The 17,392-nt window shown below is 27.0% G+C and overlaps 1 protein-coding gene across 1 annotated transcript; it reads right to left on the reverse strand.

Annotated features, from left to right (window-relative positions):
• Positions 1–799: 799 nt before the first annotated feature.
• LOC111423204 (repressed by TOR) lies at positions 800–15,788 on the reverse strand. The gene is made up of 5 exons (XM_023056451.2): positions 15,678–15,788; positions 7,210–8,320; positions 6,504–6,953; positions 6,325–6,447; positions 800–1,227 (listed from the first exon to the last, which is right to left on the reverse strand). The coding sequence occupies exons 2-5, from the start codon at positions 8,297–8,299 to the stop codon at positions 1,133–1,135; spliced, it is 1,758 nt and encodes a 585-aa protein (XP_022912219.1). The 5' UTR covers positions 8,300–8,320; positions 15,678–15,788; the 3' UTR covers positions 800–1,132.
• Between the last annotated feature and the right edge of the window lie 1,604 nt (positions 15,789–17,392).

Consider the following 17,392-nt stretch of genomic DNA (forward strand, 5'->3'; position numbering starts at 1 on the left):
ACATCATTAAAATACTTAACAAGTTTTAAACAATTTTTTGTATTTTACTTGGCCCAACAACATTAAATCTTTTAAATATTAACTTCTCTACCTAAACACAGCCCTTTTCTTTACATTTTAAGTCAAATATAGCAACAAAAACCTTCATTACCCTGTACATAGTTTTATTAAAACTAACTTTACTTATTTATTGTTAAAAAAAGGATGTAGAAGTTAATTTAAACAGCTTTTTTTATAAAAATAACAAAAAAACTATGTACTTATTAACATATTTCAACCTTAAACGAAAAAGCTCTAAACCTAACCTTTATCACAAACTGAACACAACTCTAGTATATAAAATAATATTTTCTGTGATTTAAATGGGTAAAAAGCTGCCCCACTCCCAATTTCAACCTATTAATCAAATTTGCCAAGTAAAATACGATTAACATTAAATTTAGTTTTAGATATTTTATTGATAAAAACTTTTCAGCGTTTTTATTTTTTCAAGGCAAGATTTGAACAGATTATTTACAATTTCCTTTCAATTTAAGCCCAAATTAATGTGGATTTGATTCATAAGTTTATTTTCTAATAGGAACTATTTTTATCAATAAATTATGATAACCGTAAATTTAACTTAATATCTATTTAAAATGTAAAATGTAATGCAAATATTGAATGAAATTGCTCAAAAATATGGCACAAATAAATATGTTACTTATTTCTTTTCAAGGTTCATAAAGAAATGGCTTCAGTTTTAGGTTATTTTTGCACTACATTTCTTTTTGATTCATTAAAACCATTTTAATCAAATCTAGTCTAATTACATATTAATTAAACCTAATTAATATCACCCTCAAAACGACAAAAACAATTTAACAAAGTATTTATATAAAAAAAATCTTTTCCTTCTACAATAATATTATCATAATAATAAATTAGTATTTTAAATAACTAAAACAAATCGTATCTAAACAAAACTAAAATAAACTATAATTCTTAATGAATTGTAATTATTGATTAACAAGTTAAAATTAAAGCATTAATAAGTTTTTAAATCTTTTTGGTACATGCCTAAAATAGCATGGAGATTCCTTTATAACTTAATGATTTAATAATTTGGTCGTATCTCTATTTATCTTAACATTTAAATTTCTTCCAAACCTCCATTTGGTACTCCACCTTTTACATGATCGAGGATTTTATTAACATAATCGGTTGTGTGTCCAGCTATTCTTGTTCCTTAAAAACAACAACATTATACGCTAATTTAAAAGTTTCTGGAAGCTGTATTTATTGAAATTAAGGAATGAAACTTATTTTAAATTAAAGCTCAAAGCTTTCTCTTTAAAATGATCTATAATAATTGTTGGGTTGGATTGGAAAAATATTGACAAAAAAAATGTTGAAACAAAACTTACATTTTCGTATAACCTAAAAGTGTCAAAAAAGATGGTAATTTAAAAATTCCTGGAAGCCGTGTTTATTGAAATTAAGGAATGAAACTTATTCTAAATTAAAGCTCAAAGCTTTCTCTTTAAAATGGTGTATAATAATTGATGGGTTGGATTGGAAAAATATTGAGAAAAAACATTTTGAAATAAAACTTACATTTTCGTATAACCTAAAAGTGTCAAAAAAGATGCTAATTTAAAAATTCCTGGAAGCCGTGTTTATTGAAATTAAGGAATGAGACTTATTCTAAATTAAAGCTCAAAGCTTTCTCTTTAAAATGATGTATAATAATTGTTGGGTTGGATTGGAAAAATATAGAGAAAAAAAATTTTGAAACAAAACTTACATTTTCGTATAACCTAAGAGTGTCAAAAAAGATGCTAATTTAAAAATTCCTGAAAGCCGTATTTTTTGAAATTAAGGAATGAAACTTATTTTAAATTAAAGCTCAAAGCTTTCTCTTTAAAATGATGTATAATAATTGTTGGGTTGGATCGGAAAAATATTGAGAAAAAAAATGTTGAAACAAAACTTACATTTTCGTATAACCTAAAAGTGTCAAAAAAGATGCTAATTTAAAAATTCCTGGAAGCTGTGTTTATTGAAATTAAGGAATGAAACTTATCCTAAATTAAAGCTCAAAGCTTTCTCTTTAAAATGATGTATAATAATTGATGGGTTGGATTGGAAAAATATAGAAAAAAAAAATGTTGAAACAAAAGTTACATTTTCGTATAACCTAAGAGTGTCAAAAAAGATGCTAATTTAAAAATTCCTGGAAGCTGTATTTATTGAAATTAAGGAATGAAACTTATTCTAAATTAAAGCTCAAAGCTTGCTCTTTAAAATGATGTATAATAATTGATGAGTTGGATTGGAAAAATATAGAGAAAAAATATGTTGAAACAAATTACATTTTCGTATAACCTTGTCAAAAAAGATGCTAATTTAAAAATTCCTGGAAGCCGTATTTATTGAAATTAAGGAATGAGACTTATTCTAAATTAAAGCTCAAAGATTTCTCTTTAAAATGATGTATAATAATTGATGGATTGGATTGAAAAAATATAGAGAAAAAAAATGTTGAAATAAAACTTACATTTTCGTATAACCTAAAAGTGTCAAAAAAGATGCTAATTTAAAAGTTCCTGGAAGCCGTGTTTATTGAAATTAAGAAATGAGACTTATTCTAAATTAAAGCTCAAAGCTTTCTCTTTAAAATGATATATAATAATTGATGGGTTGGATTGGAAAAATATTGAGAAAAAAAATGTTGAAACAAAAGTTACATTTTCGTATAACCTAATAGTGTCAAAAAGATACCAATTTAAAAGTTCCTGGAAGCCGCGTTTATTGAAATTAAGGAATGAGACTTGTTTTAAATTAAAGCTCAAAGTTTTCTCTTTAAAATGATGTATAATAATTGTAGGGTTGGATTGGAATAATATAGAGAAAAAAAATGTTGAAACAAAACTTACATTTTCGTATAACCTAAGAGTGTCAAAAAAGATGCTAATTTAAAAATTCCTGAAAGCCGTATTTATTGAAATTAAGGAACGAAACTTATTCTAAATTAAAGCTCAAAGCTTTCTCTTTAAAATGATATATAATAATTGATGGGTTGGATTGGAAAAATATTGAGAAAAAAAATGTTGAAACAAAACTTACATTTTCGTATAATCTAAAAGTCTCAAAAAAGATGCTAATTTAAAAATTCCTGGAAGCCGTATCTATTGAAATTAAGGAATGAAACTTATTTAAATGAAAGCTCAAAGCTTTCTCTTTAAAATGGTGTATAATAATTGATGGGTTGGATTGGAAAAATATTAAGAAAAAAAAATTTGAAATACCTAAATTTTCGTATAACCTAAAAGTGTCAAAAAAGATGTTAATTTAAAAATTCCTGGAAGCTGTATTTATTGAAATTAAGGAACGAAACTTATTCTAAATTAAAGCTCAAAGCTTTCTCTTTAAAATGGTGTATAATAATTGAAGGGTTGGATTGGAAAAATATTAAGAAAAAAAATTTTGAAACAAAACTTACATTTTCGTATAACCTAAAAGTGTCAAAAAAGATGCTAATTTAAAAATTCCTGGAAGCCGTGTTTATTGAAATTAAGGAATGAAACTTATTCTAAATTAAAGCTCAAAGCTTTCTCTTTAAAATGGTGTATAATAATTGATGAGTTGGATTGGAAAAATATTAAGAAAAATAATGTTGAAACAAAACTTACATTTTCATATAACCTAAAAGTGTCAAAAAAGATGCTAATTTAAAAATTCCTGGAAGCCGTATTTATTGAAATTAAGGAATGAAACTTATTCTAAATTAAAGCTCAAAGCTTTCTCTTTAAAATGGTGTATAATAATTGATGGGTTGGATTGGAAAAATATTAAAAAAAAAATTTTTGAAACAAAACTTACATTTTTGTGTAACCTAAGAGTGTCAAAAAAGATACTAATTTAAAAATTCCTGGAAGCCGTATTTATTGAAATTAAGGAATGAAACTTATTTTAAATTAAAGCTCAAAGTTTTCTCTTTAAAATGATGTATAATAATTGTAGGGTTGGATTGGAATAATATAGAGAAAAAAAATGTTGAAACAAAACTTACATTTTCGTATAACCTAAGAGTGTCAAAAAAGATGCTAATTTAAAAATTCCTGAAAGCCGTATTTATTGAAATTAAGGAACGAAACTTATTCTAAATTAAAGCTCAAAGCTTTCTCTTTAAAATGATATATAATAATTGATGGGTTGGATTGGAAAAATATTGAGAAAAAAAATGTTGAAACAAAACTTACATTTTCGTATAATCTAAAAGTCTCAAAAAAGATGCTAATTTAAAAATTCCTGGAAGCCGTATCTATTGAAATTAAGGAATGAAACTTATTTAAATGAAAGCTCAAAGCTTTCTCTTTAAAATGGTGTATAATAATTGATGGGTTGGATTGGAAAAATATTAAGAAAAAAAAATTTGAAATACCTAAATTTTCGTATAACCTAAAAGTGTCAAAAAAGATGTTAATTTAAAAATTCCTGGAAGCTGTATTTATTGAAATTAAGGAACGAAACTTATTCTAAATTAAAGCTCAAAGCTTTCTCTTTAAAATGGTGTATAATAATTGAAGGGTTGGATTGGAAAAATATTAAGAAAAAAAATTTTGAAACAAAACTTACATTTTCGTATAACCTAAAAGTGTCAAAAAAGATGCTAATTTAAAAATTCCTGGAAGCCGTGTTTATTGAAATTAAGGAATGAAACTTATTCTAAATTAAAGCTCAAAGCTTTCTCTTTAAAATGGTGTATAATAATTGATGAGTTGGATTGGAAAAATATTAAGAAAAATAATGTTGAAACAAAACTTACATTTTCATATAACCTAAAAGTGTCAAAAAAGATGCTAATTTAAAAATTCCTGGAAGCCGTATTTATTGAAATTAAGGAATGAAACTTATTCTAAATTAAAGCTCAAAGCTTTCTCTTTAAAATGGTGTATAATAATTGATGGGTTGGATTGGAAAAATATTAAAAAAAAAATTTTTGAAACAAAACTTACATTTTTGTGTAACCTAAGAGTGTCAAAAAAGATACTAATTTAAAAATTCCTGGAAGCCGTATTTATTGAAATTAAGGAATGAAACTTATTTTAAATTAAAGCTCAAAGCTTTCTCTTTAAAATGATGTATAATAATGGTTGGGTTGGATTGGAAAAATATAGAGAAAAAAAATGTTGAAATAAAACTTACATTTTCGTATAACCTAAAAGTGCCAAAAAACATGCTAATTTAAAAATTCCTGGAAGCCATATTTATTGAAATTAAGGAATGAGACTTATTCTAAATTAAAGCTCAAAGCTTTCTCTTTTAAACGCTGTATAAAATAATCGTTGGGTTGGATTAAAAAAATATTGAGTAAAAATGTATTGAGTTAAAACTAATATTTTCGCATAACTTGAAAGTGTCAAAAAGATGATAATTTAAAAATAGTAATAGAAAACTAGGTACTAAACTACTACTTGCACAAGACTACATACTGCTGGTAGAAGTTTAGATAATTAGATAATAGTCTATATAAGAGTTATGTAGATAATGCTAATATATACGTAAACACTGGTAATAAATAAAGCTAAGGTTTGTTCCAGTTTCATCGTTTCAGTTTTAAATGTTAATCAAAAATCTGTATTACAGCTTAAACGATGTTTTATTTTAAATGTTTTTTAGTATCGGTGCTACAAGTGTTTCGCCTAAATAGGCATCTACAGGCACGACTACAAGAAGATCAACAAAACAGTAAAATTAGAGTTTACATAGATATTAGGAATAAAATAAGTATTAAGTAAGAATAATTACCGTCAGTACAGCTATAGACTCATAAAAATATATACTGGTAATAAAAGCTGCTGACAAAAGTCTAACTAATATAATTGGAATTATTTGGATATTCCAAATAAAAGAGTAGATACTGCTTGTTGTAGAGTATTTGCTAATGATAAAAAGCTGTATCTAGCTGGTAGATGAGGCAGCTCGCAAAACAAAAAAAGAAATTGAAAATGGGAAAGTAAACATTGGTAATACTGTTGACAGAAGTGTAGATTATTTGGATTATTATCTGGATACAATTGCTACCTTAGTAATGGCTTGGCTATTCATGAAAAAATCGTTTTTTTTTTAAATAATCTGCAATTTTCAAACAAAATAAAGAAAAGTGTGAAAAAAATCCACTTTTCCAAAATTACTTTATTTCTTATGAAAAAATTAATCAACTTTATCTTTTTTGAGTTTAACATTTTCTGGTATTTCCAAATATAATCTAATCTATAAGTATCATTAAGTGAGTGAAGGAAAGGAATAGAGGAAGTTTATAATCAAAAATTAACTCACTTGACGTTGATTTTAAAACCTTTTCTATGTTACTATTAATCTGTTCTTGCGCCTCCAACGAATTACTTTGCAATTTCGCCCCAACGAGTTGTTTAAGTTGACAAATACTACTCATTAATTTTTCTACAGAACAAAAATGAATTAGAAGATATCAAAAAAAAATTAACTTAATCAATTACTATGTTCACTCTCCAATCCGTGCAACTTAACCTTATTAGCTTCGTGTTGCGCCTTCTTCTTTAACCGACACGCCCTCGACGCCAATTTATTCTTCTCTTTCCGCGATTTCGGCCGAACATTAAACGGCAACTCGCTAACCGGCGTCATATCGTTAATAATCCTACCAAGTTTATCCAACTCTTTCCCAATACTAAACAACTTCCTAGGATTCGGCGTCAAATCATTCCCATCGCCTTTTCGAGCTTTCCCGCTGTGCTTAATTCCGCGAACCGCGCATTCCGTGCTAAAAACCGGGTCGGTTATTTCATGCAAAACGTGCGGATTTTCCATTTTTGTTTTCATGACGAGACGTTGACCCTTTGGGCCTTTCGCTTGGACGTTATACTGCCAAAAGAAACGTTCTTTTTTCGATTGTCTCGAAGCGTGATCTTCATCGTCATCAGAATCACCTTAATTTAACGAATTAATAAATTAAATAAATTAAATAAATAATGATAAAAATTAATATTTATTTTTTCCTTATCTAATTTGTATTGTAAGATAAATAGATATCGTTAATCTCTATGATTTTAGAAAATATTTTTTTTTTATTAGTGATAAAGTGATTCTTTTAGCGAGATAGGTTCAAGGATAACAATAATTATCACAATACATCTAAAACGATTTAATCTTTTAACATATTGAGTACGAAAATTATTTTATTACCATCATCTGATGAAAAATCCTCGTAATGATCGCTATCTTCTTCGAATTCTTGCTCATCATGCGAAAAATCGTGCGCTTCAGGGCTCAAAACCCCCCCAGTTGATAACGAAGAAGTACTCCCAGCTTCCGCCATCGAACTCGTTGATAACAAATGTTTCCTCGGCTCCCTCCTTTGCCAAATAAAATCCATCGCTGAATTCGTCGGTGCGGAAGTTGATAATCTCGAGTTATACGGTTTCCCCATCCTTGCAACAATCGAGGGGTTGATCCCGCTTATTGTGGGGCTTGTTGATTTCGTGGGGGTTAATTTTCCTAATACTGGAGATTCGGGTTGAGATGGTTTCATTAATAAATCGTGTAACGCGCTTTTTTTGGGGGATAAAGTCCCAGCAGGGCTTGGAGGATTCGAAGAATTCGGTAATAATCGGTTATTTTGATTTAAATTTTGATTCAAATTCAAATTTATATAAGAAGATTTATTAAATTGATTAAAATTAGTATTATTTGTATTGGTAAATTCCATCGCGTCTCGATAATAACCCATCCCTCCAGAAGGACAAGAACTCGCCAACAAACTCGTATTGTTAGAAAAATTATTATTAACAACGTTTTGTATAGGAGAAACATATCTATTAGGTACTGGAGGCGTTGATTGTTGGAGAATCAACCCATTTAGAGTTTCATCTGGTAAAATTAAATCATCAAAATTTAAATCTAAAAAATCATCGTTTGCGTTCATCTCGACCAAACTCGCGTCTTGAATCAAATCGGATTTATCGACGTTAAAGATTTCATAATCGTCTAAATTCATGCATTCTTGTTTGGTAATCGGTTCGACGATGTCTCGGGAGCCCCACATTGTGTTTGCCCCCAAAATCGGTTCACACTGAGTTTGTAATTGGGAAATGTCTTGATATGATGGGGATTGAGTCGCTTCGAATGGATATTGGACGTCTTGGAGGTCGGATAAGTCCATTTGGCGACGTCCGGGGATTGGGACGCTCGCAGAAATGGTAACGTTTTCGTTTACGGGTTCTTGTTTAATCGCAATTCCGGGATCAAAGAAGAAATCCTCGTTGTAATCAGCCATTATTTGAAAGGAATTGTTTATCTTAAAAAGAAAGGAGAAGTTAATTAATTTCGCGGGTAATTGATTAATTAATTAATAAGAAAAAATGATTAAAATTTAATTGAATATGGTTTTAATTAAGGTTAGTTACACAATGAGTCGCGTGAGGTTGAGGTAATTTTTGATTAAAAAGTTGTTTGTATTAATTGTCTAAAAAATTAATATCTTAAAAACTAAATCTTTTTTTGTAAAGCTGCTTGTTTCATTGAAAAGCTTATAATTTGTAGTACAAATGCTGATAATTTCATAACGATTTATGAAAGCTACGATTTATTATGATTTTTTGAAGATTAAGGAATATAATTGTATAAACCGATGTATAAACATTAATATCTCAAAAATTACTCTTTTTTTTGAAAAACCGTTTCTTTCATTGAAAAGCTTATAATTTCTACTACAAATGTTGATAATTTCATAACGATTTATAAAAGCTCTGATTTATTATGATTTTTTGAATATGAGTGAATATAACTGTGTATACTGAAAAATGAGAAAATGTTAAAAAATTTATATCTCAAAAAGTAAAAGATATTTTCAAAATCTGTTTCTTTCATTGAAAAGCTTATAATTTGTACTACAAATGTTGATAATTTCATGGCGATTTATGAAAGCTCCGATTTATTATGATTTTTTGAAGATAAAGGAATATAATTGTGTAAACCGATGTATAAACATAAATATCTCAAAAATTACTCTTTTTTTTGAAAAACCGTTTCTTTCATTGAAAAGCTTATAATTTCTACTACAAATATTGATAATTTCATAACGATTTATGAAAACTCCGATTTATTATGATTTTTTGAATATGAGTGAATATAACTGTGTAAACTGAAAGATGAGAAAATGTTAAAAAATTTATATCTCAAAAACTAAAAGATATTTTCAAAATCTGTTTCTTTCGTTGGAAAGCTTATAATTTGTACTACAAATGTTGATAATTTCATGGCGATTTATGAAAGCTCCGATTTATTATGATTTTTTGAAAATTAAGGAATATAATTGTATAAACCGAAGTATAAACATTAATATCTCAAAAATTAATCTTTTTTTTGAAAAACCGTTTCTTTCATTGAAAAGCTTATAATATCTACTACAAGTGTTCATAATTTCATAACGATTTATGAAAGCTCCGATTAATTATGATTTTTTGAATATGAGTGAATATAATTGTATAAACACTAATATCTCAAAAATTACTTTTTTTTTTTTGATAAACCATTTCTTTCATTGAAAAGCTTATAATTTCTACTACAAGTGTTGATAATTTCATAACGATTTATGATAGCTCTGATTTATTATGATTTTTTGAATATGAGTGAATATAACTGTGTAAACTGAAAGACGAGAAAATGTTAAAAAATTTATATCTCAAAAACTAAAAGATATTTTTAAAATCTGTTTCTTTCACTGGAAAGCTTATAATTTGTACTACAAATGTTGATAATTTCATGGCGATTTATGAAAGCTCCGATTTATTATGATTTTTTGAAAATAAAGGAATATAATTGTGTAAACCGATGTATAAACATTACTATCTCAAAAATTACTCTTTTTTTTGAAAAACCGTTTCTTTCATTAAAAAGCTTATAATTTCTACTACAAGTGTTGATAATTTCATAACGATTTATAAAAGCTCCGATTAATTATGATTTTTTAAAGATGAGTGAATATAACTGTGTAAACTGAAAAATGAGAAAAAGTTAAAAAATTTATATCTCAAAAACTAAAAGATATTTTCAAAATCTGTTTCTTTCATTGGAAAGCTTATAATTTGTACTACAAATGTTGATAATTTCATGACGATTTATGAAAGCTCCGATTTATTATGATTTTTTGAAAATTAAGGAATATAATTGTGTAAACCGATGTATAAACATTAATATCTCAAAAATTACTCTTTTTTTTGAAAAACCGTTTCTTTCATTGAAAAGCTGATAATTTCTACTACAAGTGTTGATAATTTCATAACGATTTATGAAAGCTCCGATTTATTATGATTTTTTGAATATGAGTGAATTAACTGTGTAAACTGAAAAATGAGAAAAAGTAAAAAAATTTATATCTCAAAAAGTAAAAGATATTTTCAAAATCTGTTTCATTAATTGGAAAGGTTATAAGTTGTACTACAAATGTTGATAATTTCATGGTGATTTATGAAAGCTCCGATTTATTATGAATTTTTGAACATTAAGGAATATAATTGTATAAACCGATGTATAAACATTAATATCTCAAAAATTATTCTTTTTTTTGAAAAACTGTTTCTTTCATTGAAAAGCTTATAATTTCTACTACAAATGTTGAAAATTTCATAACGATTTATGAAAGCTCTGATTTATTATGATTTTTTGAATATGAGTGCACATAATTGTGTAAACTGAAAAATGAGAAAATGTAAAAATATTTATATCTCAAAAACTAAAAAATATTTTCAAAATCTATTTCTTTCATTAGAAAGCTTATAATTTGTACTACAAATGTTGATAATTTCATGGCGATTTATGAAAGCTCCGATTTATTATGATTTTTTGAAGATGAAGGAATATAATTGTATAAACCGATGTATAAACATTAATATCTCAAAAATTACTCTTTTTTTTGAAAAACCGTTTCTTTCATTGAAAAGCTTATAGTTTCTACTACAAATCTTGATAATTTCATAACGATTTATGAAAGCTCTGATTTATTATGATTTTTTGAATATGAGTGTATATAACTGTGTAAACTGAAAAATGAGAAAATGTTAAAAAAATTATATCTCAAAAACTAAAAGATATTTGCAAAATCTGTTTCTTTCATTGGAAAGCTTATAATTTGTACTACAAATGTTGATAATTTCATGGCGATTTATGAAAGCTCCGATTTATTATGAATTTTTGAAAATTAAGGAATATAATTGTATAAACCGATGTATAAACATTAATATCTCAAAAATTACTCCTTTTTTTGAAAAACCGTTTCTTTCATTGAAAAGCTTATAATTTCTACTACAAGTGTTGATAATTTCATAACGATTTATGAAAGCTCCGATTTATTATGATTTTTTGAAGATGAGTGAATATAACTGTAAACTGAAAAATGAGAAAATGTAAAAAAATTTATATCTCAAAAACTAAACGATATTTTCAAAACCTGTTTCTTTCATTGGAAAGCTTACAATTTGTACTACAAATGTTGATAATTTCATGGCGATTTATGAAAGCTCCGATTTATTATGATTTTTTGAAGATGAAGGAATATAATTGTATAAACCGATGTATAAACAGTAATATCTCAAAAATTACTTTTTTTTTTGATAAACCGTTTCTTTCATTGAAAAGCTTATAATTTCTACTACAAGTGTTGATAATTTCATACCGATTTATGAAAGCTCTGATTTATTATGATTTTTTGAAGATGAGTGAATATAACTGTGTCAACTGAAAAATGAGAAAATGTTAAAAAATTTATATCTCAAAAACTAAAAGATATTTTCAAAATCTATTTCTTTCATTAGAAAGCTTATAATTTGTACTACAAATGTTGATAATTTCATGGCGATTTATGAAAGCTCCGATTTATTATGATTTTTTGAAGATAAAGGAATATAATTGTATAAACCGATGTATAAACATTAATATCTCAAAAATTACTCTTTTTTTATATAAACCGTTTCATTGAAAAGCTTATAATTTCTACTACAAATGTTGATAATTTCATAATGATTTATGAAAGCTCCGATTTATTATGATTTTTTGAATATGAGTGAATATAACTGTGTAAACTGAAAAATAAGAAAATGTAAAAAAATTTATATCTCAAAAACTAAAAGATATTTTCAAAATCTGTTTCTTTCATTGAAAAGCTTATAATTTGTACTTCAAATGTTGGTAATTTCATGGCGATTTATGAAAGCTCCGATTTATTATGAATTTTTGAAAATTAAGAAATATAATTGTATAAACTGATGTATAAACATTAATATCTCAAAAATTCTTTTTTTTTTTTTTTAAACAGTTTCTTTCATTGAAAAGCTTATAATTTCTACTACAAATGTTGATAATTTCATAACGATTTATGAAAGCTCTGATTTCTTATGATTTTTTGAAGATGAATGAATATAACTGTGTAAACTGAAAAATGAGAAAATGTTAAAAAATTTATATCTCAAAATCTAAAAGGTATTTTCAAAATCTATTTCTTTCATTAGAAAGCTTATAATTTGTACTTCAGATGTTGATAATTTCATAACGATTTATGAAAGCTCTGATTTATTATGATTTTTTGAATATGAGTGAATTAACTGTGTAAACTGAAAAATGAGAAAAAGTTAAAAAATTTATATCTCAAAAAGTAAAAGATATTTTCAAAATCTGTTTCTTTCATTGGAAAGCTTATAATTTGTACTACAAATGCTGATAATTTCATGGCGATTTATGAAAGCTCCGATTTATTATGAATTTTTGAAGATAAAGGAATATAATTGTATAAACCGATGTATAAACATTAATATCTCAAAAATTACTTTTTTTTTTGATAAACCGTGTCTTTCATTGAAAAGCTTATAATTTCTACTACAAATGTTGATAATTTCATAGCGATTTATGAAAGCTCCGATTTATTATGATTTTTTGAATATGAGTGAATATAACTGTGTAAACTGAAAAATGAGAAAATGTTAAAAAATTTATATCTCAAAAAGTAAAAGATATTTTCAAAGTCTGTTTCTTTCATTGAAAAGCTTATAATTTGTACTACAAGTGTTGATAATTTCATAACGATTTATGAAAGCTCTGATTTATTATGATTTTTTGAATATGAGGGAATATAATTGGCTGTTTGCATCACTTGACTAAGCGACAAATCTAGAGTTTGATTTTGTACTTTTAAACTGATTTTTATTTTACATAGAATATAACTCTAACCAGTTTCGGCCCTTGGCCATCTTCAGAGATTCTACAAATTGATTAACATCTCTCATCTTATCCATTTTACAAACAAGATTTTTAATATTTCTTTTTGTTTTGTTAAAAAAGTTCACATATCAAACTCGAAATCAGATTATTAATTACTAATTTACAAAATTAAAGTTTAAAAAGTTGTAAAATGAAATTAAGGACGAAGTGTTACAAGTTAACAAAAGAAATATTAAGAAACTTGGGAAAAATTCAAGAATCATCATGTGGCTTAAAAATCGGCGTTTTTTTTTTAAATCAATGTGTAATGACCCAAAAAAGCACGTTAAAAATAAAAAGAAAGTGCGGAAAAGTGACTAATCTAGATTAACTTCAATTATAAAACTTCTATTATATGATAATTAACTACAGGTTTAAAATGTCAACCTCAATTTTGACATATTTGTAATCTTCATTAAAAATCCTTTAAAATGAGTACAAGCAAGATACATTTAATTCCAATATTACTCGAGATATAAGCAACTTCCGGTTTGAAATGTCAATGTCATTTTGACATATTCTTAATTTTTATAAAATGTTTTAATATTTGTCGCAAAAACGAAAATGTAATACAAAAAAAATAAAAAATTAAGGTTGGTATTAATATTTAAAAATTAAATTAGGGTTTAATGCATTTTATTCAAACGTTTTTGTTTTTTGAGATAAGTGCGTCATCTTTGGACTCATTTTAAAGGTATTTTAATAAAGAATACATCATAAAAGAACACCATGAAGTTGTCCATTTGTGTATTATATGATAACTAACTTCAGGTTTAAAATGTCAACCTCAATTTTGACATATTTGTAATGTTTATTAAAAATCCTTTAAAATGAGTACAAACACGACATATTTATCTTCAATATTAATGAAGTTATGGTCAACTTCCGGTTAAGAATGTCAACGTCAATTTTGACATATTTGTAATCGTCGTGAAAAATCCTTTAAAATGAGCCCAAACAAGATACGTTTAATTCCAATATTACTCGAGATATAAGCAACTTCCGGTTTGAAATGTCAATGTCATTTTGAGATTCTTAATTTTTATAAAACGTTTTAATATTTGTCGCAAAAACAAAAATGTAATACAAAAAAAATAAAAAAATTAAGGTTGGTATTAATATTTAAAAATTAAATTGCTATCTTCATGTTGCTTACTTAGAGTTTAATGTTTTTTATTCTAACTTTTTTGTTTTTTGAGATAAGCGCGTCATGTTTGGACTCATTTTAAAGGTTTTTTAATGAAGATGACAAATATGTCAAAATTGACGTTTCAAACCGGAAGTGATTGTACTTTCATTAATATTAAAGTTAAATATGTCGAGTTTGGACTCATTTTGAAGGATTTTTTATGAAGTTGACAAATATGTCAAAATTAAAAGTTTGAATAAGTTACACCTTTACCTACCAGACAGCATGAGAATCTCTAAAAACGATAAAACGTCGCTTAGTCAAGTGATGTATAACGCAGTCCAATTGTGTAAAACTTTTTTAATCTGAGTAATGGACTTATCGCCGACCATCCAGTTCCCAATGTACGATCTTCTCCCCATTATAACCTCTCATCGATGTCTTCACCCATTTCTTATTTCACCAACTTTTAACATGGAGGCAGAATTTGGCAGAAATTTCAGCAATTTACACTTAACGAACTTATCATCGTCGTCTTATTCTTAATAGCAACAACAAGACAACCAGGAAGAGAAGAAATAACCAATATATAGACTTTGATGATGTAGCAACTGGAGAGACTGATTTTAAATGTGAAGGGGGCCTATTTGTGAATGAATAGCAAGAATGATAACTCATCAGTTGTATTTCTCAGCATCGTAATCCAATTTAGTTGTTGCTCATAATATCAAAATACAGTTCTAAAACTAACTAGTTGTTCCGTTGAAAGATGTTATAGCACATTGAGGAGAGTGCAGAAAAGTGTCAAGTCTATAGCGACTAACTTCACACGTATAACATTTTGACAAATGACATTTCTTAATCAAAATAGTAATAATAAAATAGTATAAGTGAGATAAAAGATAATCATTTGATGATTATTTTGAATTAAAATAACATAAACAAATGTTTTTGGATGATGAAATGTTTTGATGGTTTTACGTTTTCTATTTTGAAGTTTCTTTGAAATTCTTAAAAATATTTCTTTAACAAACAGTCAATTACATTCTATTTAAATCACTCTGAAAATTTTATTTTGAGTACAAAAATAAATTAGTTGTTTACAACTGACCTAAAAAATAATAAACGAGTAGAAACACGCGATAACAACATAGTAGTTATATTAAAATCGATTTCGTTTATTCAATGTACTACATAATAGATCATTTCGCAATGATACGTAAACAACGTTATAAAAAAAATTAGAAAACAATTTTTGCTAAAAAAAAAAACTTACCAACACTTTTATGAAACGTAAGCGTAACAAAAAATGGTGGCCAGCGATCTTTGGACCTTGAAAAAACCAAAAGTAAAACGGTTTATCGGTTCCACGATAATAAATAAACGTTTACAAGTCCCAAGACTTCGACCGCGAACATGACTCAATAAATTTCCAAGCGAAATATTATTTAGAAAAGAAATCCAAAAATTAATATGTAAAAAAAATGAAAACAACAAACAAATCCAGAAAATACACGTGCTATTTAAATCGCCTTTCTAAAAATCGTTTTTTCTTTCTCTAACATAATTTATTTATCCTCCTCTCGTTGAAAAATAACGCGTGCACACACACACATAAACACAAATATAAATTCCGAAAAGGTCACATGAATATATTCAATAAGAATCGCGAAATAAAAAAATGAATCACTCCAAAAAATAAAAAAAAGCGAAACGAAACAAAACAATCAAATTTTTCACTTGTTTTTATTTCGTACTGATTTAGTTTTAGATCACATCACCAGGAAAATATTAATATGTCATAGTCACTGCACGCTATATTAATATTAATAATATTATTGGTTGGCAAATATCTGATGAACGTCGTTGACCAGAGCACACTACTTGATGATGACAAAGTGAAACTGTCGGGGGGCCCCGTATTCGCTCGACGAGAATTTTTACCGAACGTTTACGCGATTTCGAGCTCGGAGGACTATAAATTGACGTCAGGGTACGAAACGTCAGCTTGGCCTTCACACTCGCAAACAAATACACGTGATCCCGGGGCAAATAGGAAAACAAAACAATGCAAACAGTGGAACTGGAACGACACCTAACGACAAAAATGCCAAAAATTAAGTGTCAACAAATCTAGGCAACCCAAAATAAACGCTCGTGTAAGTTGGGTTGCAGAAGATATTGATTGATTTTTTTTTTTGGTTCTATTGATTTTATTTATAACAAAGAATCTGTGGATTCGCCAACTTTAATTAGTTACGTTTTGTTATGATTTTCGTTTAGATTTAAGAAAAATTAGGGCTATGTGCAAAAAAAAATTTGACCTTGTCATTTACATTTTTGACAGGTACTGATTTTAGCAACTTTTCAGACGATTTTAGATTCTAAAAACACGCAAGATCGATAAATTGTATCGATTTAACCCATAGGGCGCAATTTCATCCATTTCTGTATCATTTTATATATTTAAATTCCAATTTTGCATTTTCAAACGTCAACATCAAATTATGACTTTTTCAAAGGAAATTGACACCCGAAAGCGCGTTTATCTTAAAAAACGAAAAATTAGCTACAAAATTACGGAATCTTAATCAAATTTGAAGTTTATTAATAATTTCGAATGTTTTCAAAATTGACAGTTATTTTCTTTAAAAAAGTAATTATTTTGGCTAACCTGTGTAATTTATAATTCCCGCCACTTAATCAACCAATCGGAGAGCTCGGAGTCAAATTGAGACGATCAAATTCGGATATCCAAGAAGCCTGTGTCCAAAAAGGGTATATAAGGCCGCGCAAATTGACACCGGAGGGAGTTCAAATTTGGCTAGAGGCAAGTGTTGTCGAATTTACGTCAAATTAACCTTAAATTTTCTAACCTAAATCTAAACTTAGAAGTAAACAAGAAGAATTATCTTCGAAGAAATCGAAACCATACCTGAGTTCGAGTCCAATCTTCCATCCTGTTCCCGAAGGACCCAAGAACTAAATTTC

This window comes from Onthophagus taurus, chromosome 10 (assembly GCF_036711975.1).
Source record: "Onthophagus taurus isolate NC chromosome 10, IU_Otau_3.0, whole genome shotgun sequence".
In the NCBI taxonomy this organism is placed as follows: Eukaryota; Metazoa; Arthropoda; class Insecta; order Coleoptera; family Scarabaeidae; genus Onthophagus; species Onthophagus taurus.

What these genes read in the sequence shown, in the direction of transcription:
- LOC111423204 (XM_023056451.2), bottom strand. Translation starts at nt 8,299, where the DNA reads ATGGCTGATTACAACGAGGATTTCTTCTTTGATCCCGGAATTGCGATT. An exon ending in CGGATTGGAGAGTGAACATA is followed by an intron (nt 6,448 to 6,503) that starts GTAATTGATTAA and finishes TTTGTTCTGTAG; the next exon opens with AAAAATTAATGAGTAGTATT. An exon ending in GGTTTTAAAATCAACGTCAA is followed by an intron (nt 1,228 to 6,324) that starts GTGAGTTAATTT and finishes GTTGTTTTTAAG; the next exon opens with GAACAAGAATAGCTGGACAC.